At 38.2% G+C, this 26,459-nt stretch overlaps 1 protein-coding gene across 1 annotated transcript in view; it reads right to left on the reverse strand.

The window, feature by feature from the left end:
• Positions 1-26,459, reverse strand: part of KAT6B (lysine acetyltransferase 6B) — a 178,444-nt gene that overhangs the window by 64,688 nt on the left and 87,297 nt on the right. Inside the window, 1 exon segment of the mRNA XM_030862684.3 lies at positions 758-866. Within this exon segment, the coding sequence (XP_030718544.1) occupies positions 758-866 (109 nt within the window).

The raw sequence follows: 26,459 nt of genomic DNA on the forward strand, positions 1-26,459 counted from the left end.
CTTTCCAGCTGTCACACAGAGCTGGCTGTAATATTATATTTCACCAGTAGGTGTCAGGACCTGAAACACTATGTATTCCAACTGAAACATCTTAAATTGAGACTTCAGGTTATAGAAAACTAGTGATTCTAGGTAGCATTCAGCATGAAAGTTTAGAATTCTCTACCTTGAATTTACCTGCAATGTAGAATAGTCCAAGTTGAATTATTAATGCTGGTATGAAATCAAGCTTAATTTAAAAGATGAATATACGGGCCTCCCTCGTGGTGCAGTGGTTAAGAATCCGCCTGCCAATGCAAGGGACATGGGTTTCAAGCCCTGGTCCCGGGAAGATCCCACATGCTGCGGGGCAACTAAGCCTGTGAGCCACGACTACTGAGCCTGCACTCTAGAGCCCTCAAGCCACAACTACTGAGCCCGTGTGCTCAGAGCCCATGCTCCACAAGAGAAGCCACTGCAATGAGAAGCCCGCGTACCACAAAAAAACTAGAGAAAGACCCAACGCAGCCAGAAATAAATAAATAAATAATTTTTTAAAGCTTTTAAAAAAATTTTATTTATTTTATTTTATGACATATGGTTTATGTCAGTGTTAATATACTCACACTTCCCCCCCACCTGCATTTACTTTTTAAATTTAAAGCTTACTCTATTATCAAATATTGCTTTAAATAACAAACTTTTTTTCGATAGAGAGAAATCGCATGTAGCTATAATGGGGAGTCATTGTACACACATACACAAAATACCAACTTACCACTACTGCCACAATCTGCACAGGAGAGGAGTTCTTCTGGTTTCTTTTCACGATTAGATTCTTTTGTCCCCAGACAGAAGCTGCATATTGGAATGGGATCGGCACGGGGCTACGAAAAAAATTAAAATGAAAAACACTGTTAGTTTTCCATTTCAAAATTTAAAACAAAACATTAAAATCAAAAGCTTCTTACATATTTCTTTACCAAAGAAAAACTGCTGAAATAAGGTATTCATATCAACATTTTCTGCTAATAAAAAACCCCTCGAATTATTTGACACTAAAGTATTGCCAGAATAATGCATTTATGTGTAATGTATAAGAGTCAGAAGTAATTTTCATTAACCCAATGAAATCTAAAACCTTTATATATTACACTACCTTCCTGAAATAAACATTAAGAATTCATTTGAAGTCTCAATTGTTCCCGTAATCTATATGCCTACTATAAATTGATTCACCTATTCAGTATTACAGTCTATGAGTATCTTCTAGTCAGACCAGATTGTTTAATTAAACTTTATCCAATGTTTTAGTACAAGTTACTATTATGCATCAATTAAATATTTGACATAAAATACTGGTATGTTAAAAGGTGACATAGTAACAGCATTAGAACTAAGCAAGAACTTTAAAATTCTATGGGATCACTTGAGATGATCAAAAGACCATTAACAAGACCTTTCTGGCACCAAGGTCTTCAAAAGTAAACCACACCATGCCACACAAAGGAGACAAACTCTCAATCTCTGACATTCCCACTTTCAATAAAAGAAAGAACAAAACATTTGTCTAACCCCCAGCACCCCTTTAACTCTCACTATGGAAATTGCTTCTAACAATGTATAAATCTGCATACATTTTAGTGCCTCCATTGTTATTTATGAGTACCAGCAACACTAGTATTCCCATCCAAATGAAGAGTTGACTGTGTCTACAGATCTGGTCACATTATTTTGAACAGCCAAACTGTATGAAAACTAAAATTTTATTTCATATTCCAAGCTTCACACATGTTGTCTGCTAGCCATCTGAATGTAACTATAATGTATTTATATTTGAATCTCATGAATCAAAAATTTAGGGCAAGAAAGCTTAGTATAATCACAAATTTTTTTAATGTAAATTAAAAACAAGATTTTGCTAGGCCTAACTTTCTAAATATACATCAGCGTAAAATAAACCTCATTTGTTCAGCCACTCTGTTCCAAACGCCTGATACATTGCCTGATGCACAGCAGGCACTCAAAATGTATTTGCTAACTATATAAAAATATATTTGAATATAAATGAAAGAAACATATGCTAGTTTAAAAACACTTATCTCTAAAATAATATTTCAAATGGTAATAATGATTCCAACAAACGTTCAATGTGACATGTCATCAAAAACCAGAATTCACCTTATGACCAAGCATTTGCAAAATTGTTCGTTATGACTGTTAATTTCATCTTACAATATAAGTGTTCATTATCTTGCCCTATTTTTCGGTTTAATTTGTTCTTTTAATATGCACAGGTTTCACTTTCTGAGGTAACTATGCAAATGCGTTTTTGTAGCCCCAGTTAAAAAGCAGAGTATAAAACACTGTATTAGAAAAACCAAAAAAGACAAGCTACAACAAACTGGTCACTGACTCCTGCCACCATTTTTTAAATGCCAGATAATCAGCACTGCATAATTATGGATCCATAGTTATTACTCACAACTGTTCAACTGCAGCACCTTGGGAACACTTTTGTTCCTTTAAATAGCAATTAAAAGAACAATCTGGTTTTCAAGTGACAACATTCCCCTGATAGATTCTAGCTAAAACCCAGTCCTTATACTAATGGGGTTGCTGCTTTCATTTGATATAACAATGCTCAAGCCATTGCTGCCATCCTTGCACTGATAAATAATTTACAAAATGTCACATATCATTCATGCAGTGAAACCAATCCAAATCTGCAATCCCATTTTTCCTTCCCAGATGAATTTTTAGCTGTAAGAAAGACACGGCCATCAGCCAGCATTCATGCTCATTTTTTGTTTTTAACTAAAGGTAACACAAAGGACAAAGGTTGCTAGTAGTTCATGGCCAGAAAGACCGATGTCCCACACTCTGCTCAATAATAGAAAGCACAGATGATATCACTTCACGCCACACTCAAGCAAGCCCCACCATGCTGATGTATGCTCACAACCATTTATTTTAGGGATAACTGTCTCACAATACTCTATAAAACCACTACATTATACAGAAATGTCTGCCCTGCTGAATTATTGATAATTCAAAGCACTTTTTGCTAACCTCAGTATAGTCGAGTCTAATTAACTTTAAAAAGCTGTCACTTGTATGAAATGAAACTTTTACAGTAATGCACGTAAATGGGTCACAGAATTATTATGATTCACTATTCTTGATCAGACTACACATAAACTGTTTCAAAAAATAATCCCTGGTAATAGATTAAAATGGATTGCAGTCAGAAAGAGGTCTGAATCAATGGCAACTCAATTCTATATAAATCCACTACTGACAAATCATATTTAAGAGGTCTGAAAATGGAACCAAACATCTCCCAGTTCTGAATTCCTTTCTTTGAAATTTCACACCACCACCTAACCTGTTGATCACATTTTCTTATCAACATGCCTGAATACTTCAGTCTGATCTTGAGAACGAACACTCACGGACAGGTTTAAACTCTGCAAACTGCTCGGGAAGCATTTCTTCCTCACCTCCCATGTGATGGTCCTGGGGCAGCTACTAGGCTAGAGGCCACTCATACACTAGCTCATTTAATCATCTTAACAATCCTGCCAGGAATGTATATTATTATGCCCATTATAGGAAAGAAATTGAGGCTCCGAGAAGTGAGGTAACTTTTCTAAAGTTGCAGACGTTCAAGTGTGGAGCTGGGATTCAAACACAAGTGTGTCTTCTTCGGTAAAGCCCATTTCTCACCTTTACTACCTCCCCTCCTTATCTCTCCTCAAGAAAAACCAATGTTTAAAAATTATTTTCCATCAGCAGTAATAACTCTAATGTGCTCATAATCTCTGCCATCCAATTTCTCCCATGACCAATGGCATACGTTTTGTAAACTATTAAAAAAGCAACCTTTACTATGCTATAGATTATTTATTGATTACAATGGGGAAATGGTACCTTTACAATGGAAAAGTCTGGTAGACAAACCCTTAACTGAGCAATCGAACCTATCAGCCATTATGGGACAAACTGACATGAGATGCCTCCCAAGCATGGCGCTGAAGGACTCAGCACTGCCTATGCAGTGTTCTTACCGGAAACATTTAGCCTCAATCTAATCATAAGGAGACAATCAGGCAAATCCAAATTTAGGGACATGCTGGCCTGGACTCTTCAAAAACTGTTGATGCCATGTAAGACCCAAAAAAGAGCAGAACCAATTTAGGCGATTAAAGTGGTGGGAAAACTAAATACAATTTGCAATCTTTGCTTGGATTTCGAATTTTTAAAAAATAACTCACGGCTGTAAAGAACACTATTTGGATAATTAGGGTAACATGCACTAAATAGCAGACAACACATAAACTAGACTGTGATTACATAAGAATTGTCTTAGGAGTTATGTGCTGAAATATTTTGGAGTAAAGTGTCATGATGTCTGTAACTTGAGCTCAAATGATGCAGGGGGAAAAATCTATGTGTATTACTAGTGTATGTGTGTGCAGAGAGGAAGAGAGAAAGCAAATGTGGCAAATGTTAACGGCTGGTGAATCTATATAAAGGTACTTGGATGTTCATGACATTATCCGTTCAATTGTCTAATTATTTGTTTCAATGTTTACAAGTTTCCAAGCAAAAAGCTGGGGGCACTTTCAAAAAAAAGATACAGAATGAGTTATTATATAGTTGGATTACTACATTTCTAAAGTAAAGTATCTCAATCCAATTACTGCTTCACAGGAAATACAGAGGACAGAGGAACATGTCAATCTACACAGCAGAGGGATGCAAGTACCAAAACTCTTGAAGACAAATGACCCAGTTTCTTCAACAAGTAAATTAAAAGGGTGAAAGAATGAGTGAGGGAGACAGAAACAGATATGGAAGAAGAACCAATAGATTAAGAGATTTAAAAGGCTTATCAGCCAATTACAACATATAGTCCTTATCTTGATTATGATTCGAATAAACTGTAAAACAAAACAAAATGACCTACTGAAGCAACTTGGGGCTGGTTGGCTGGGAAGAGACTGTTGGGAGGGGACAAGCAGGGTGTCTTCATCCAGGGGTAGGGGTTAGATTTGTTCTCCATGCCTCCATGCCCCAATGAGTCATCTTAGACTCCAACTTTCCAACAGAGCTGTCCAGCAACGAAATGAATTTTTTTCTTGCTTCTTTATTTTACTTTTTACACTGGTAAAATGTGTGTGTGTACGTGTGTATGTATGTGTATGTATGTGTGTGTATATATATATAACATAAAATTCACCATGTTAATCATTTTTAAGTACACAGTTCAGTGGCGTTAAGTATGTTCACAATGTTGTACAACCACCATTGATCTCCAGAACTTTTTCATCTTCCCAAACTGATACTCTGTCCCCATTAAATACTAACTTCCCATTCCCCCAGGCTCCAGGCAACCGCCCTTCTGCTTTCTGTCTCCATGAGTTTGAGTAACCTAGGTACCTCATAAGTGAACTCACACAGTCTTTGTAATCAGAAGCCATGGAGATACTGCATGGACCCTATCAGGATGGCGAGGATGCCACGGTGGACAAAGGAGCCTCCCGCGAGTTGGGATCTGGGACCTTTTCAAAGGTCCTTTCCAGATCAAATAGTTTAATGGTTCCATGGCTGGATAATTTCTAAGGCCCTTCCCAACTCAGCTCTAATTTTTCATTGCTTCTATTATACTTTTTTTAAAAGAGATTTTAAAAGTCTTCAGGACACTTGATATCAAAATAAGACAGTCTTTTCTGAGGAAACATTCTTAAATCCAAGACAACGCATCTTTGATAAGTTTTATATTTACATACGGTTACTTTTATTTCTACCCTGAAGGAAAAAAAGATGCTTGTTAGTCTTGTTAGTCTGAGAAACTGGAAAAAAAAGGAACGGAGGGAGGGAGGGAGGGAGGGAGGAAGGGAGGAAGTTCATGCACAGATCAGAGCCATGGGCATCCAGGCTCACATCCTCTTCCTGACAAAGACACCAAAAGGGGTTTTGCCTCCACGGTCTCCACTCACAATGAGCAGAGACACAGCCCTCTCTTTCCATAATCCCTTAAGGATTCTTCTGGACTCATCTACAAAATTTCCTGAATCTACTTATAAAACATACCATTTTAGTAATTCCAAGTGTTGGAAACAATTCAGCATTTTTCATTCATATATTCACACTTGTATCATGGAAAGACCTGAATTTAAATTCTGTTCTCTGAGCCTTGGGTTCCCTCTTTTGTGAAAGGGCACAATAGCGTCCACCTTGTCTTGCTCCAGGGTTGCTAAAGTTCCCATGTGAGTGAGTGTGTGAAGCACTTTTGTAAACTATAAGGTTCTATTCAAACATTGTTAACAATTATTGCAAAATTCACTCTGGCTATAAAAACAAACAGGGCAAACAAACAACTTCAAGTCCTTAATAAACATCAGTGCAAATAATTTGTTCTGGAGTTTAGAATTACTCTATAAAAGATGGATGTTGTGAGCCCCCATGAAAAGTATTCATCTTAGAGGATTTTTTTGTTTTTTGTTTTTAATGGATTAATCAGGGAGTACAGGAACAGCGTAGAAAATGCTCAACTGAGAGTCAAGAGGCCTGTAACTAATTTAATAAAAGGAAAGCTTCAAAGGAAAAGAAAAGAAAAAAATGTCAAAGGAAGAAAAGCACAAACAACTATAAAATCTTAAACTAATAATACCACAAAAGCAAACAAAGATGAATATAAATCCTGTACACCCCAGTATCAAACAGTTCATTTTTAGAGAATGTTCTCTACACTTTAGCTCAGACAACTCAATTCAATAACTCCACAACAAGCTGTATGGAAGGGCTGTTTTAAGACTCTGCTGTATTTATCTCTTTAATTTATACCCTCTTATCGTCTCACACTGAAATTTGAAGTCGAGGTACTACTTTCCTTTACCAAAATGCTTTTCTCAAGTGTCTCACTTGTGCCGAACACAAACCCTGTGAAATAGGCTTGGTGGCTCTTTCTGTCTCCGTGTCACAGGTAAGTTAAATGCCTCCCTATGGTCACAAAGCTATTAAGACAGAGGGAGCCCAGCCTGCTGACTCTAAGCTCTTAGCTGTTTCGCTTCCCATGGCTGCTCCCTCATTTCCTTTGGAGCTGGATTCACGTTATCACCTATCAGAAAGGCTATCCCTGACCACTCTCTCTAAAACAGCACTCCACCAGCACCTCTGGATCCTCCATGCCTTGCTTTATTTTTCTGCATAGCACTCATCACTATCTGACATATGATGTATCATTCATCTATTTTGTTTCACTTACTAAACATTAAGAGAGCAGAGATTAGTTGTTGTAGCTCCAGTCTCAAAGTACATTCATGGAATAAATGAATGAACAAATGAACAGACTGCTTTCAGGTTTGGAACTGGCTCCTCCGGTTCAACAGGTCCCAAAATACTGACTACTGTTCTTTATTTTAATGTATATTTTTAATGACTACAATATGAAGCAACCATGGCAAGGTGGGTCCCATCACTATCTAATCTGAATGCTTTTTTCCTACTCTGACCATTTATAATGAATGGCACTTATGTTTGTACATAATTGTACTTCCATGGGTCTAATCTGACAAGATAGAACCAAAATTTTAAAATCAGCTGGGAGGAAAATTGCCTCACCACTCCCACAAGTATTAACTATTGGGACTCACTCACTAATAGCCACTATAGGTTGTATGCAAGATAGCTTTGGGGCCACGCCCAGCTGCCAGTACCTAACTGTGACCACCGTCCCCTTTGCCTCTCAAGAAATAACACAATAAAAATTTAAAAAAAGAAATCAAGAAAGATGAATACACTGCAGTGAGAGTAACACAATTATAAAAAAGCATCTATCTGTTCAATCTATTTAACAAATATTTTATAAACTTTGGTGTTTTATTATTGGTAATGAATTATTTTCCAGACTGTACAACAGATAGCACTGGGACAACAGAGGTTGAAACTGTTCATGTTGTTTTAGGTAACATACTTTTTTTTTTTTTTAGCCACCTCAGCACTATACTTGACACTTATCTAATAAAGAGCTAGACTTCATTTCTTGCCACTTAACCCACTTATTCAACTGATATATGTCTGAACAGATGAAGCCCACTCCTAATTAGGATATGGATCATGCACACTCAGGATTTTCCTTTACAGCAATCTGCTTAAGCTGTGGTCTTGGGAAATAAACTAACTCTAAAAGTAGAGTATATTCCTGTGATAATCTAAACCATTTTGTATTTTAAGAGCATTATCTTGTCCCCGTCAGCATGTGCTGTAACAGTGGTCAGTGCAGCCATCCCTCTGCAAGGTTTGGTGAGCAGCAGGCCCTCACAGCAGTCCCGGGGCTACTTCAGATCCTTCAGGCACAACAGAACTCTGTTCACAGCATGTCCACTGCCATTTTCTCTACACTCATGTACCCTTTTGCTTTATTCTAAGGCAATTCTTGCACTTCTGTCATGAATCTTGACCTGAATAGATGCCTAAATAATTTCTTCTGGAAGATAATTGGAGATATACTTATTACAAGACTTTTCATAGCAACAATTTTACCCTAATTTTCCTCTGGCCATATAGGTTTTATTGTATCACCTCCCCTGCTCATTATACTTCTCTGTGGGTGATTGGTTCTGTGAGGGAGCACTATATCATCCCCACTGGCTCTAAATTGAGTTTCTGTTATTACTCAGGGCAAAAGGATTTATTATTGCTAATGTATGGAGATCTTGAATGTGACTGCTGTATTTTACCTCCTTGTCACAGTCAAGGGAGTTTTCTGTATTTTAAGAGTGATAACGAGTAAATTAAATCTAATAAAAATATTTAAAAGCATCCCTACACATATCCATAAATACATCACTTCTTTTTTAAGGAATCACTTAGAAACAAAACCAATATCAATGACCACATACGGATAAATTCCCACAATCAAAGGCTGATTCAGAAGTATAAAATTATAAAAAGCTTAGCCACAGAGGAATAAGAAGAGGAGAGAAGGGAAGACTTTCTAAGAACATCAGTCACAATAGTTATCACATGTGTGGAGCTAACTGAAATGCTCACACTGTATCCTGTTGTCTAGAACTTGTTCTAATTAGGCAGGTGTGCCATTTATAAGAGTGCTGATTAAGGAAAGGGATTCTATTGGAAGGAAACAAATCTAATCCTGCACACTGCATTTAACAATAGCATCTCATTTGTTCTTTTTTGGGGGGGGGGGGTGGTAAATAAATGAGGCCTACAAGTTGGTGGGAGGGGGGAGAAGGTAGGACAATGAAACAACTGCCTTCCCCAGGGTCTTTAATTTCTTATCTGGGCAGAGACTTGGCTTTGAAGATTTCGTCTGAAAGTCTCTCCTACACCCCTACCATTAGAAACTGCAGATATTGCATTTATCTTCTTAGGAGGGATCAAAGTCTGATTCAACACCGCTGGAAATTCAACACATGGTTATAGGAAGTCAGCTTAGGATTTACAAACTATTCTCTTCAGCAAGTATGTCATAATATTAGCAATATAATATAAACGCTACCCTATATTTTGAAAAATGGAATTTTAAAATCAATTCATATTCAAGTATCACAAATCTTTAATAGTTTCTCTTTTTTTTTTAATTTTTTTTGCGGTACGCGGGCTCCCGACGCGCAGGCTCAGCGGCTCACGGGCCCAGCCGCTCCGCGGCATCGTGGGATCTTCCCAGACCAGGGCACGAACCCATGTCCCCTGCAACGGCAGGCGGACTCTCAACCACTGCGCCACCAGGGAAGCCCTAGACTTCTTTTTTAAGAGCAATTTTAAGTTCACAGGAAAACTGAGAGGAAGGTACAGAAATTTCCCACATGCCCCCCGCCCCCACAGGTGCACAGCCTCCCTCATTAACAACATTCCCCCACCAAACTCATCATTTGTTACAACTGATGACCCTACACTGACACATCATTATCACCCAAAGTCCATCCAAAGATTACATTAGGGTTCCCTCTTTGTGTTGTACATTCTATGGGTTTGGACAAATTTATGATGACATGTATCTACCACTGTAGTATCATACAGAGTATTTTACTGCCCCCAAAAACCCTTGCGCTCTGCCTATTCGTCTCTCCCTCCCTCCTCTAATCCGTTAACCGCTAATTTTTTTTTACTGTATCCATAGTTTTGCTCTTTCCAGAGTGTCATATATTAGTTGGAATCATACAGTGGCTTGCTCAGTTGCCCCAAGGCATCCGTTTTAATCTAGATGGTGCCTACATACAACTCCACCTAGGCAAGATGTGAACATAAACATTCTCATTACCAGTTCAACCAAGAGAAACCTGAATTAACTGCTCAGAGACACAGGCAACTGAATTGATTGTAATTAGATACAAACAGGGAAGTAGAATGAAAAGATGAGGCATAGGTAGATGGATATTAACAAGCTACAAAAGTCACATGGTAGTCACTTTCTCAATAAGATTACCATCACCACCACCATCCCCTCCAACAATGTCCTGTCTTCACAGAGATTTACATGGTAGTTGAGATGCTAGGCACTATTCAACAAGTTACTAACATTTACTCAGCACCCAAGTATGCCAATAGAATACAACTGGTACTCCAAGCGCTTGTCCTCACAGAACCAATAAAAGTAGTGTGATTCCATTATCACACTTAATTTGCGATTGCCCGGTGGGCACATTAAACCCACTGGTGGGTAGAATTTCCATGCCCCTGGCTTTTCTGCTTTTGTTTTCTTCACTTTCAGAGTACCTTTGACCCCTTCAATTACAGTAGTCCTAAGACGTAGGAAAGGAGGATGGTAATTACTACCTGAATGTCAAGAGCTCTGACCTTGTTTTTTGGACTCTGCCTTAAACCTCTTGGTGGTGGAAGTTCTAGATCCACTAATGCTTTAGGCCAGGCACCAACCCAGCACTTACAGGTATATTATCAGTGAAAGTCTGCTCTCTGGTCCTTTAGCATCACTGCAGGCTATGTAGGGAGGGCACAAAACATAAACCCCTCCCCTGTCAATGCAAACTACAGCAAGGCCAGGAAGAGAAACACCAGAGTGACAGGCTTTACCCCAGGGCAAGGATTTTTAAGCTTCCCTAGAACTTCAAGAGTCTACAGAAACCTACTAAAGGGTATACAGTAGGTTGAAAAAAGCTCTTTATTTTTGTGAAATCAATTTTTTTTTGCATATTTTAAGTCAAAGCTTAGTACACTATGAGCTCTTTGAAGGAGATCCTTGTTTGCTTTATCTTAGCAAGAACTATACACACTGTAGCTATTTGATAAATATTTGTTGAATATATAAATGTAACATTATTTCTCATACATGGTTCTTTCTCATCATTTTCTAAATTATTCTTATTTTAGTATATAAATGGTAAATAGAGAAATAATAATAAAACAGCGCATTATATGAAGAAAAATAAACACTTTAAATGTTTGTCCATTTAGAACCTTCATATCACATCCACCCACTTACATTTTTTAAACTGTAAGATACACGTAACATAAAATGTACCATTTTAACTGTTTTTAAATGTATGGTTCAATGTAAAGTATATTCGCAACATTGTACAACTAAGTTCAGATATATTTTTATATACAATGATACAGTTCAGAGAGTTCTGAAAACACCCCTTCACTCATGTAACCCATATTGCTATCAAGATATAGAGCATTCCATAACCCCAGAAAGTTCTCTCCTGTTCCTTCCCAGTCAACCACTTCCCACTCTCCTTCCCAAGCAACCACTATTCTTTTTTTTTTTTTGCGGTACGCGGGCCTCTCACTGTTTTGGCCTCTCCCGTTGCGGAGCACAGGCTCCAGACGCGCAGGCTCAGCGGCCATGGCTCATGAGCCTAGCCGCTCCGCGGCATGTGGGATCCTCCCAGACCAGGGCACGAACCCGTGTCCCCTGCATTGGCAGGCAGATTTTTAACCACTGCGCCACCAGGGAAGCCCCCTCAACCACTATTCTTTTTTTTTTTTTTTTTTTTGCTGTACGCAGGCCTCTCACCATTGTGGCCTCTGCCATTGCGGAGCACAGGCTCCAGACACGCAGGCCCAGCGGCCATGGCTCACGGGCCCAGCCGCTCCGCGGCACGTGGGATCTTCCCAGACCGGGGTACGAACCCGTGTCCCCTGCATCAGCAGGCGGACTCCCAACCACTGCGCCACCAGGGAAGCCCTCAACCACTATTCTTGATTTCTACCTCCACAGTTTGGATTGGCCTGTTCTAAAACTTCATATGAATGGAAGCAGACACTGAGTTCTTTTGTGTAGGGTTTCTTTTACTAACCGTATTATCATATTCATTCATACCGTCGCATATATCAGCAATTCATTTCTTTTTATTACCGAGTAGTATTTTATTGTAAAATATACAAAAATTTATTTATTTTCTCTATAGTTGATCAACATTTAAGTCTTCTTCAGTTTAGAGCTAAAATGAATAAAACTGTTCTGAACATTCTTGTTTAAGTATTTTTGTTAGGTGTTTTCATCTCTTTTGAGTAAATACCTAGGAGTGGAAATGCAGGGTCATAAGGTAGGCAGATGGTTAATTTTATTATTAGAAACCTCTAGTTTGAATAATTAAGAAAAATGCTAATTAGCAATACCAGGAAGTAAGCAGGGGATACTACTACAAATCTTGAAGATATTAAAATGATGGGAAATATTATGAACAGCTTTATGCCAATAAATTAGACAACTTAGTAAAATGGACTTCGCTGATAGACTAAACCAACAAAACTAACACCAGAAGAAATAGAAAATGTGAATAACTTTAAATCCATTAAAGAAAATGATTCATAACTTAAAACCTCCACACAACAGACCCCAGCTTTGCTGGTGAATTCTTTCAAAGATTAAGAAGACTACAATACCAATCTTTTTTTTTTTCCGATACCAATCTTAAATGATCAACTTCAAAAAACAAAAGAAGAAATATTTCCCTGCTCATTTTATGAGGCCAGCATAATTCTGATATCAAAATCGGATAAAAGCATTACAAAAAAAGTTAGTTAAAAGAACAACCAATAACCCACATGAACATAAACCCTCATCTGTTTTTCTTCTTCTTAAATCTTACTTAAAAAAAAAACTTTACTGAGGTGCAATTTACAATAATAATATGTACCCTTTTAAAGTTTCGACAAATATACATATCCGCATAATTATCACAACAATTAAGAAACAGAACCCTCAAAAAGTTCCCTCAAGCCCTTTTGCAGTTCCATTTCCTTTTGCAGACCGGGCAACTATTGATCGGCTTTCTATCATTACAGATTATTTTGCCTGCTCTAGAATTTCACATATGAAATCACACAGTATGCACTCTTTTGTGACTTCCTTATGCTTAGCATGTTTGTGAGATTCATCCATGGTGTTGCATGTATGAACAGTTTATTCTTTTTTTTTTTTTTTTTTTGGTACACGGGCCTCTCACCGCTGCGGCCTCCCCCGTCGCGGAGCACAGGCTCCGGACGCGCAGGCTCAGCGGCCACGGCCCACGGGCCCACGGGCCCAGCTGCTCCGCGGCATGCGGGATCCTCCCGGTCCGGGGCACGAACCCACGTCCCCTGCATCGGCAGGTGGACTCCCAACCACTGAGCCACGAGGGAAGCCCAGTTTATTCTTTTTAATGCTACATAGTATCTCATTATATCAATATACCTAAATTCATTTATCCATGCACCTGCTGATGGACATCTGTGCTATTTACAGTTTTCAGCTGTATGAATAAAGCTAATACGAACATTTGTGTTAAAGTCTTTTTGTATACATGTTTTCATTTCTCTTTGGTAAATACCTAGGAGTGGAATTGCTGGGTCATATGTTAAGTATATGTTTAACTTTATAAGAAACTGTCAGAGTGGGGACTTCCCTGGTGGCACAATGGTTAAGAATTCGCCTGCCATTGCAGGGGACACAGGTTTGATCCCTGGTGTGGGAGGATCCCACGAGCCGCAGAGCAACTAAGCCCGCGTGCCACAACTGCTGAGCCTGCGCTCTAGAGCTCAGGAGCCACAACAGCTGAGCCTGTGTGCCACAACTACTGAAGCCCACACGCCTAGAGCCAGTGCTCCACAACAGGAGAGGCCACCATAATGAGAAGCACATGCAACGCAACGAAGACCCAACGCAGCCAACCATAAATTAAAAAAAAAATAAATTCATTAAAAAGAAAAAGAAACTGTCAGAGTGGTTTCTAAAGTGATTATACCATTTAACACTCCTGGTTGCACTTGGTTTTGCCAGTCTTTTTAATTTTAACCGTTCTAGAAAATGTGTAGGAATATCTCATATATCCTTGATGGCTAGTGACGTTGCCTGTTTTCATGTGCTCAGTGGCCATTCATATATCTTCTTTTGTACAGTTTCTGTTAGACTCTTCTGCCTGTCATCATGGTCTAATGCAATACATTGCCAAACCCTCTTCCAATGAAAAACCTTTGGCCCCAGCTATTGAAAATGCTACCAGCAGGCAGTTTTCAGTTGTCACTCCCTTCAGGGATTGCTTCAGTTGTAGAGTCATGTCACCCAAGGACATGCCCCTTCCAGCAGTGGCCCATATACAAGTGGTAGAGGTTCTCATCTCTGAGTGATACAGAAATATAAAGGCTTGGTCATCTTGGCCCAACTCTTGTACCAACTCTGTCCCAACTCCGAAGGACCAATGTAGTTCTAGAGCTACATATAAAGTCAGCCAAGGCTGTTATTGAGCTGCATCACTGCTCAACCCCTTCCTCTGCCCAATAATGCTTCATTGCCATTCCTTCCACAAGAGTTGATACTAAGTAAGGGCTTCCCTTAGTAAATACTCCACCATAAAACTTTATCTCAGTGCCTGCTTCCTAATGAACACAAACTATAACACCTATTTTTTAAATTGGGTTGCTTGTCTTACTGAGTTGCAAGACCTTCATATATATATATGTTCTAGCTACAAGTCCTTTGTATACATGCATACATAACATATAAAATATATGTACTGTGGGACATCTCTGGTGGCCCAGTGGTTGAGAATCCGCCTGCCAATGCAGGGAACACTGGTTCGATCTCTGGTCTGGGAAGATCCCACATGTCGCGGAGCAACTAAGCCGGTGTGCCGCAACTACTGAGCCTGTGCTCTAGAGCCTGCGAGCCACAACTACTGAGCCCGTGTGCCACAACTACTGAAGCCCGTGCGCCTAGAGCCCATGCTCCACAATGAGAGAAGCCACCGCAGTGAGAAGCCTGCACCACAAAGAAGAGTAGCCCCTGTTAGCTGCAACAAGAGGAAGCCCGTGCGCAGCAACAAAGACCCAACACAGCCAAAAATAAATAAATGTATTAAAAAAATATATATATGTACTGTGAATATTTTCTCTCATTCTGTGGCTTGTCTCTTCATTTTCCTAATAATTTCTTTTGAGAAACACCAGTTTTTAATTTTTATGAGGTCCCATTTACTTATTTTTCTACTTTCTATGTCCAATCTAAGAAATCTTTGTGTATTCCAAAGTTGCAAAGGCTTTATCCTATATTTTCTTTTAGTTTCCTGGTTTTAGTTTATAAATTAAGTTCATGATGCATTTTTAGTTAATTTTTATGTACGGAATGAGGTAAGGGTCAAGATTCACTTTTTTTCTATATGCATATCCAGTTATTCCAGGACAATTAGCTGAGATTTTCTTCTTCCCATTGAATTAGTCCTTCAACTTTGGTCTTCCTTTTCAAAATTTGTTTTAGCTATTCTAGATCCTTTGTATTACCATATCAATTTTTTAAATCAGTTTGTCAATTTCTAGAACAAAGCCTGCTGGGATCTTTATTGTGACTGTATTGACTGTATAGATCAGTTTGGGGAGTGTTGACTTGGTAACATTATTGAGTCTTCCAACCCATGAAATGTACATTTCTCCATTTACTTAGGTCTTCTTTACTTTCTTTCAGTAACAGTTATAGTTTTCAGGGTACATATTTTGCTAAATTCATCCCTATATATTTCATACTGTTTGATGCTATTGTAAATGGTATTCAATTTCTGAATGTTCGCTGCTACTATAGAAAATACAATTGTGTTACCTCCTTCTTTCTGAAAGAATTTATCTAACAGTTGTATTTGTTAAATGTTTGAGACTTCACCATTAAAGTTGTGTGTTGTCTGAGCCTAGAGTTTTCTTTGTACCACAGTTTTAAATTTTGAACTCTATTTCTTCAGTAGATATAGAGCTACTCAGAATTTCTATTTTGAATGTATGTGAGCTGTGGTGATCTGGACATTCAAGGAATTTTCCCATTTCATCTAAACTGCCCAATTTATTGGCATAAAATTGCCCATAATATTCCCTTATTATTCTTTTTATGTCTTCAGTGATATCCTCGCTCCCATGCCTATTACTGGTAATTTGTGTTTTCCCTTTATTTTTTCATTGGCCTACCTAGAGATTTCTGAATTTTATTGATGTTTTCAAAGAATCAGCTTTTGATTTCCCCTATTTACTTTCGATGTTCTTTATATGAGGAAAAATGTTGATTCTTATGCGGAAACCTGATTTGTTATTATCACTATCATTATCATTTTTATTCTAATACAACAGCTAGAGCCATGTGGTTATTCAAAATGCCATTCCCTTTTCTTTGGCTGTAGAGCAGAGGGTCCACGCATTCTACTCCGGTGCCACATCAACTCCTGGGAGGCTGGAGCAGGGAGGAGGTAACAGCTGGTGCCTTAGTGTTAGAGGAACCGTACCGAGAACTGCTCTCTAGACAGTGGTTCTTAAACAGGTATGAACATTAGGATGTACACGCCTAAGCAACATGCATGGATTTTGATTAAATAGGTCTGCAGCTGACTTAGGCATCTTGATTTTTTTAAAAGCTTCGAGGAGATTCTGGTGGTACCCCAGGTTGAGAATCACAGCTCTGAATGATTAGGACATCAGGCAGTTTATGCTCAGAAGAGTCTGAGAAGCACAAGAGTAAATACAGAGCTGAGAGGCTACTGAGAATTTGTTGCCTACTCCTAAAAACTGTGGGTCTGAGGGCCCCAGAGACATAATAAGTTTATGTCACATGAACATGCTTTAAAGGTAGGGGGAAATATACACATGCATCTAAAACATGGCTTAAATTTCTTCAATACGAGGGCTATTTTGTTGATTTTTAAAGTTACGTTTGTGTGTGTGTTTTAATTCAAATAGCACAAAGATATACAGAATGGAAAATAGGTTTCCCTCCTATGGTTAATCCCTGGACACGCAAATTCCCTCTCAAAAGGTTCACTGAGACACTTCCATCTCAAAAAAAATTAAAAGTTGAGGTGTACTAAACCAGTTTTATTCTAATAGATATTGAGGTTAATACCATTCTTTTGCTTCTACGGAAATGTACACATGTGCATTTGCATGTGCAAATACACCTGCAGAATAAATGCCTAGCTGTGAGATTGCTGGGTCACAGAACATAGGCATTTTTAACTGCATGAGGTTGTGTCACTCTATACTCCTAACATGTTTTATCAAATTTTTTCCTTGCCAATTTAACAGTTGGAAACCATACCATATTTTAACTTAAATTTGTTTTTCAAATTAACTGTTAAAAACTGGATTCAAAGGTCATATTTTAAGTAAAAAAACTAGTAATTTTCTTTATCCCCTAGTATGTGATAATACAAATAAAGCTGTGCCTCCACAACCATCCATAGTTCAAGGTTAATCAAAGACCAGTGTTCTTATACGTCCTCACAACCTCTACATTGGAGTAAACAAACCAAACAAAGTGGAAGCACTAGCCAAGGGACAGGGAGGAAAGTAAATGAAACTCTACTCTCCTATCCACTGATCTTTTAGGATCAGTACATTAAGAACATCATCTTCGCATCAAAAAGCTAAATGAAGCATGATTATAAGAGGACTGCACTATGTACGTGTGTGTTTAAGAAAATAAGGGGTGCATACTAATTTTTGAGACCGAGTTAAAAGGAAACTTTGCAAGGTAAGTTTGACAGATCACTGGAACTTACAGAGCCACAGAAATTTGCTAGCAGCCCATAAAATTTCAGTACTTCTTTCCACAGTCCGTGTTACAACAAAGAACAATCTGAAATCAGTGAGCACAGACCCACCTATAGAATTACAGTAACAGTACTGTCAGGCATGGTTTTTCTTCCTCCCTCCTTCCTTTTATCTTTCCTTCTTTCTAATTAACTGACTGTCTGTTTTGAGGGCCTGGCTCACGTGATACTGCTTGGTGGTCCACTGCTGGTAGTCATCTCTAAGTTATTCAGATGATTTTGAGGATAGGGGAGGGGCCAGGAAATGATAGAGATAAAGACTTCTCAAACTTTAATATACAAACAAAACACCTGGAGATCTTGTTAAAATGCAGGTTCTGGTTCAGTAATGCTGGAATGGGGCCAGAGATTCTGCATTTCTAAGAAGCTCCCCCATGATACTAACGCTGATCTGTGGTCCACACCTTTGAGCAATCAGAATATAGATACTTTTAAAAAGTAACCGCCAGGGCTTCCCTGGTGGCGCAGTGGTTGAGAGTCCGCCTGCCGATGCGGGGGACGCGGGTTTGTGCCCCGGTCCGGGAAGATCCCACATGCCGCGGAGCGGCTGGGCCCATGAGCCATGGCCGCTGAGCCTGCGCGTCCGGAGCCTGTGATCCGCAGGGGGAGAGGCCACAACAGTGAGAGACCCGCGTACCGCAAAAAAAAAAAAAAAAAAAAAACCCCAAATTATTCATATTCAACTCTGGGATGTGTTTTACCATTTCAATATAAGGATTCACTGAAGAGCAGAACGCTGGAGTTAATGCCCTGCCGGAGGAACTATTTTATTAGTCACAGTAATGCAGTAGTTGGTGTGGTAGCAGTTGTAGTAGCAGCAGCAGCAGGAGTAACAGTAATTAGCAGCAGCAAATATTTGAAAAGCACTAAGAACAGATTTTCAGGTTAGCACTTAATCAATCATTAAAATGCCAGAAGGTAGGTACTATTATCTCCACACTACAGATGAGAAAACAGAAGTTAACTTTCCCCAAACAGTTAGGCTCCAGGACCACTGCAGTACCTCTCCGGTTATCAAGTTCACAATCACTGTGTTGTTAGTAATGAATGTCATCATTTCTCAAGCTGACACGTGGGAAGGGGCAATTGTTTAAAGGCCTTATTTTCTAGCTCCTGTAAAGTCCAGCTTAGATAAATAAATAGATCATTGTAACTGATCAGTCTAGGGCAAGGTCAGGAAGAATTTAAACCTATTATTTGACACTACAGACAATCTACTTTGGATAATCAAGAGTGGCTGTGAGTTCAGAGGCCCCAGAGATGATAATGTTGTTGTTTTAAATCTTCTGGCTTTATTTGTTAACTAAGGTGTGACAGAGTGGAATGGCTTGCTTTAGAAGTTATCCAAAGACTAACACTGGTTACAATATGAATTCCAGCATATTTGGCTTCGAAGCTACATTTTACGCTTCCTAAAAAGAGATCAAGCTAAATATACAGTTCTCAGTCAAAAAGCCCTGTAGAGTAACCTGATCTGAGCAGGGGCACTTTAACTCACTGCCAAATAGAAAAGCATGATCGCCTTATTCCACACACACAAATACCATTCTAGGAGAGGTCAATTAATCATGAATATAACTTTTCAGACATTACATAATTTCACATAGACTTGCTTCTAATGCCTGCCAAGGAAAACAGCAATTTGTATCACCAGGAATAAATCTACATTTGAAAAGAAACGAAAGTTACAAATATGAAACAGTGTAACTCTGGTCACCTCTTTCATGCCACCCTTCCTCATAAGTTCTCTAATTATTTTATTTTATAAAACTGGCATTAATAAAACAACCGAAAATGATGTAAGCTGTAAAATTACATAAATAAATGAAAATAGGGAAATCCAAGTAATTTTTATATCTACAAGAGTAGCAACCTCTAAGATATGATAAATAGCGATGCACACACACACACACATACACACACACACATATAAAATAAAGTCATATGCACACTGCATACTTCTGGGTCCTTCAATATTACACAAAAAACACTGGTATATTAAATCATTTATTATAATTTTTAAGAGATTCAATTTTCATATCTAAAATTATTTCTGTTTTCTACATGTTTCACTGATATAACCCTGGTAAATCAGGAATAAGTGATTAATTTGAAAGCAATCCAATGATATCTACAGTCAACATTTTCAAATATAAATAATGAACATAAGCCTGGTAAGTATTCTATTTAGAAAATATACCCATCAGCCCAGGATTACCTTCAGTACGTTTATAAAATTCCTTAACAGAATATTTATAAGCAACAAAACTAGGAAAACAAAACAAAAGCAATTAATTATCCTCTTATTAAATAATGGCTGTACTGAAGAACATCAGACTTTAAAGGGGGATGCATAAACTCATGACAGACTTATCTGAATAGTTCCCTTCTACAGTCATTTTTTAAAAGAATGCTCTCCTTCACACTATCCTTTTTTAAAAAATTAATTTCTCCTTCATTTACTTAAGGTTGGGTGGACTAGCTCCTGCTTTTGAAACTTCCCTAAGGAAAACCTGACACCCTAATCATGGTCACTGAAAAGCAAGCCAAGTACCCATACATGCATCTGAGGCTCTGGTGCTTTTAAACAAAGACCAAACCACTAATGCCAGACCTTTAGTAAATGTGCAGAAACAAATGGTACAGTGCACTTCCCCACCTCTGTTGAAACCCTTGCCTAGCCGGCCAAGATTTTGTTCTTTATGTGTTTTTCATTTAAAAATAAGTATTTTTCACTTTCTAAAAAAGAAATGATATTCTGAATGTTTCCCCAAAACTATGTAACTATGTATGTGAATGTAGATGTGTGTGCACATATGTATACATGTATGTACATGTGTGTATGCATGTGTATATGTGTGTAGATATAGATATGGGCATATTAAATAGGGGTGTGTTCTTCATTCTCTCCCCCAGTTAAAAATAATAATAATAACAGCTAATATTTATTGCATGTGACCATGTGCCAGATACTGTATGAGGTGCTTAAATTATTTCAACAATCTCAGCGAGGTGTTCTTATTGTTCCAGTCTTATCAAGGAGGAAACTGTGGCACAGAAAGTTTAAATAATGGGCCCAAAGGAGCACAGCTGCCACTGGCAGAGATCAGATTCCAAGTCAGGCAGCTGACCTCAGAACCTGCTTTCTTCACCCCCGTGTAAGCCTCTAAATTAGGAACAGTAACCAGAGCAGGAATGGGATACACACATAAGTCAAGGGCAAGGGTCATTTTGGAATTAGGAAGCAGAGGTGAGTTTATAACGGGTGTAGATATTAGAGGAAGAAGCCACAGGAGGTTTTTTATTGTCAGAGTGGATGAAGAGGAGACCATCAGCAATTCTCTACTTAATTCAAAATGACTTTTACAGAAGATTGGCTTTCAGGAGTTATTTAGAACAGAAGAAAAAAGCACAGTTTGTTGAGAAGAGAATCTAAGAAAATGACAGTGCTTGGGAGACAGCTCAGAAGACTGATGTAATGAATTCACAAGAAGGTGCTACCTAGAGGAACGGAGCCGAATGGAGAGAGAGAAGGCTGGGACCTGAGCAGCAGATGAGGGAAATGAGATAATCCAGAGCCTGCTGGAGGCTGGCTTTGATGCATGGGGCGAACAGCCAGAGGAGATGCAAAAGGAAATGAGAAGCCCCTGTAAAGATTTAAGGAAGGGGTTGGCATGGTCAGAAAGTCCACCTGGCAGGAGGTAACAGCCCATTCTAGGAACTTGGAAGAGGACGCAAGGAGAGGAGAATGACAGGCCTAGAAGCTACTGAGTTCAGTGGATTTCATGATGATTTCATAAAGACGTGTTATTCTGGACAAGTCTGTATGTTGAGGAAGAAAAGTCAGCCAGAAATTGCTCTAAATTTAATAAAGTCTTCAGAAAAAGTTGCCAAGGCAGAAAACTTCCTAGTGATTCTGCCAATACAGCTAATTGCTTAGCAATTACTGGCCATGAGCATCACGGAAATTGTAGACATTTTTAAACCCTTACACTGTGAGGACCTATGTCTCAAAGCCCTTGAAATTTTTATCAGTATTTGGGTGTGCTCTGAGCCAAGTTCTCTACCCATGTCACCAGAAAAAAAGATGATAATTTTCCAGAGAAAACTGTTATGTTGTCTCCTCCATTGGGCCAGAGTCATCCTCAGGTAAGATGTACATGTGAATAATTTATATTCACCTGGAATGGTTAACATACGAGCATGCTGTTCCAAAGGTACAGTTGGTTTTCTTAACAGTCCAGATCACAGAAATGCCTCATGGTCCTTCTCATTTAGTTAAAGGGATAAAATACAAATATTTATGGGAGAAAAACAACTTTTGTAGCTTATTGATTTAGCTTTAGGAGTATTTCACAACTGAGTCCTTTTTAACAACATACAACCAGGGACATAGGTCTAATCAATACTGAACATCTACCTTGCAGTTGGGGCTTATGAATTAATCAGCATCTACTCTAACTCAAACCATCAGACAAAAATCAACAGTGACCTACATTTTTCTGAACACTGTAGAACCACCTAAACAATGTTATCATTTACAATAATGACAACAATCTTGAACCCTGACCACAAACACCAAAACTAGTGTCTCTACTCATGAGTTATTTATTTCTAGGTTATCTCTTTTTCCAGGGAACTAACAGCAGGAATTCAGGTTGTCACATGCAACACTTCCTATATACATTAGCCACATCATGTTAACACTACTAACCAAAAGCTGGGAAAGAGCACCTCATGACCCCAAAGCCACACAGCAAAATTAGGCAGTATGGGGAATCTGGATCTCTCCACTCAATTCAATGGTCTATTGCTAGGCCAAGTAACCTGTTTCCCAATTAGCATACGAAACAATAGAGGATAAAATAGTGTGTAAGCAGAAAGTCTTTCCTGGTGAGCTGCAAATTATCTAAAGAAGGTTTTATTTCTAATTATGGTCATATAATTACAGATACTTTAAGGAGAAGAGCCTGTTTGTTCTGCCTGATGTGAGCAACTCACTGATTTAGGCTCTCTTGAATCCAGCAGCCAAGTGGCAGTGGCACAGACCCAGGAGTTCCTGGAGGAGAACAGATGGACAGCTATCCTAAAAAAAAAAGAGCTCCCCAATGTCGCCCAGCAATAAGATGTGAGAGCTTGATAACTCTACCATCCCCATTCAGGTGTTACATGTATAAAATGAAAGAGCTCACCGTTAAGTAGATATTTTTCTCATTGGGTAGCAGAGAGTACCATGCTTGGTCTCCCATTCTCTCATTTTCTAACAAGGCCTTCCCAAGGCTTCCTACTTAGCATAAATTGGCTTCACCTAAGGATTAGTTTTTATTTTTCCAATTGGTTTTGTGAAGAAAATATTCATATTTCATCAAATTTTCAGAACTTCTTACAGAAAGTTTCTGAAAGGCTGGTGACACACACTGTAGCAAAGGAATTGAGGGCCTAGAATCTGGAATCAGATTCTCTGGGTTTGAGTTCCAGCTCTACCACTTTCTAGTTGTGTGACCATAGCCAAGTATTTGACTCCTCCCTTAGTTTCTACATCTGTAAAATGGGAATAACCATAGTTGAGTGACTTATATGAGATCATATATATAAAGTGCTATGTGCTACAGCATGTGGGAACTGCTCAGAAGACGTTAGCATCTGTGAGTTATCACTGTATTTGATGTAGACATTTGGGCCAATCAACATTTTTTTCAGTACCTGCTACTTACTTCAACTGTGCAAGAGCACAGACTCTCTATCCACTGTGCCACAGAAGATTCAAAGAATGAGAACTTACGACCCATGCCTTTGCAGAGTTTACAAATCACAGGTGGAAAGAGCATACATATACAATTCAAGAACATGTTTCAGGCAACACAATCCCACAGACACATGGGTTTCTTGCTTTCTTCAATAGTATATTCTGTGGAAAGTTGGCAAGTCACATTCTAAAAGGCCAGTTCCTCTACCTCCTTTAAAAGAAAGGTACGGTGAACACTTGAAAATTAAACATCTCAAGAACTGTCACAGGTCAATTTTAACTCAATAAAACTGGGGGTGGGGGTGCAGGGAAAGAACTGTCCTATTTTCTTTTATAGGTTCATATGGCTAAAGAAATATTTGAGCACTTACTATACATAAAGGACACTATATTTAATACTAAAATTCAACTGTTTGAAGTTTTATTTCATTAAAGCTATACAGATAGTATATAAATTATCAACAGAAGTATAAAAGTTGGGTAGAGTCAATCCATAGGGCTTCTAAAAGGGGGTGAATTTTGATGCAAAATTTCAAATGGAGGATGGGAGGGATTTCAGGTAGAAACAAACAGCAGGGGCTAAGGGCAGCAGACTTGGGTGGAAAGGGGAGAGGTGGCAGCTATAATGATGAAAATACATAGACTTGAGCAAGGATTCATGTGGGGACAGGATAAAAAGGAGGTCCTTTAGATGGAGAGCCAAGTTAGCAAGAGCCTTAAATTTAAAAAAAAAAAAAAAAAAAAGAAAGAAAGAAAGCTCTCCTCACTGACCACCATGTCACAGCTTCACCAGCCCAGAGCTCTTGATTTCCCCACAAAATGCTCAACACTGGTGGCTAATAAGCTATTGTCTAGGACACCCGTGCACTTCTGCTTCCACCTGTTGAGTTCTATGCTTAATTGTGTTTGTTTTCAAATCTGTTTATGTCACTTATGCCTGTTACTATAATTAAGTACCTTAATTAAACACTGTTATCCAACACCCAATAAACTATGTGTACAAAGAGAGTTGTAGTCTCTATGGACACTTTGTTGAATGTTTTCCGACAGATCTGACTAACAGTGAAAAAAATTATTACAAGACTTGGAGGAAATTACAACTAGAAGAATTGCTTCACAGTGCATCTAAGGAAACAGATTGAAAGTTGTAGAGGAAAAAGATGGGAAACTCCAACCTATGCTCAAAGAAAAGGCTGGAGCCTCCACCAAACAACTGGCAAATATATACACATGATACAAATTTTATAAGTAAAATATTAATAAAATGTTGCCATATATATATACAGATATAATTTTTTATTCCCTACTTTTAACCAGCTTTTTGGGTTAACCAACCAATTCTTAATCACATCAAATACAAAAGCTTCTACTATAATGAAATCAAGTGGACTGCACAGTCAAACTTGAAAGAAAACTATCAAAAAACTGCACCTGCAAATAGGTGGGAGAAGTGCTATTCAAATACATAAATTTTTATATCTATACTCACTATATCTCGTTTCAGCTATGTGAGTCAAAAGAACAGGTAAATGAAATACAAACTTTGTTAAATATTTTGCCCACAAAACTCCAATCTGAATACTGAATTTAAATAGATATTTGCATTTGTAGACCCAAACTTAATACATTGTCATTTTATCTAATGCACAATAAATACTTTATTTCTAATACAAAAGAAGTCAAAATGGATATTAAGTATTTCGAAGTACCTTAAAATGATCAAGCAACGATAAATAAAAGCAAGGATAATCAGTCTCTGAAAAGCAATCATTTTTCAAACAATATAATTTGCTCTTGACTGATTTTAAGACCTAAATAATATTACTATAAAGAATGGTAGATACCTCCTACCTGTGCTCACTTTTTTCTTGAGTGGGTTAAAATACAGGTAAGAACCAACCTAGGATTATTCAAAAGAATTATTTTATTTACTGTGAATTATTTTGAATACACACTTACTGCTTATATATCTGAAACGAGCAGCCCAGTATGAACCACGTATATTTTCCTATTATTTACCCAGAGCAGGTTATTCATCAAGAAATTAATTGCAAACAATTTGCCCAACTGATGGCTCCTTGTTTTTAGTTTGTTTTTTTTTTTTTTGACATCACCATTTCACAGATTAGACTATAAAACCACTAAATAGGGATTGTGTCTTGGACTATGTTCTGTACATGATGAATACACTGGTGGCGCTCAGTCAATGTATGACTAATGATAACACTGTCATTCGTTTATTTTTCAAATACTTTATGTTCACTGAAAAATATTTATCACAGGATTTCACTGTATGCAAGAGCATCTGTAACACAGGGTAGAAACGGAATGTTTTCAAAACAGAGAGCCTGGAAACATTAGCCAGAACTCAGGCGGCCAGTATTTTGGGATTTTTTGGCAGGCACATAAAATAGATCAGACATCCTGGTTGAAAACTAAATCTCCCAACAGTAAACAGAAGAAACCAATTTCATTCAAGATAAATGACTTTTTTTCAAATTCCATTAAGAGGAAAGAATCTCTGTTTTGCAGAGATAGGCATAAAATTGTGAAAGATGTATCCAGATATACGAGATGAGGCCCAAACCACCACCAGCACCTCGTACTATGTAGTGTTTCCCATTACAGAGCCTCACAAGATTTGCGAATTTTTTTTAATTAATTATAAATCACTAAACAAA

Source organism: Globicephala melas, chromosome 16, assembly GCF_963455315.2.
Source record: "Globicephala melas chromosome 16, mGloMel1.2, whole genome shotgun sequence".
Classification (NCBI taxonomy): domain Eukaryota; kingdom Metazoa; phylum Chordata; class Mammalia; order Artiodactyla; family Delphinidae; genus Globicephala; species Globicephala melas.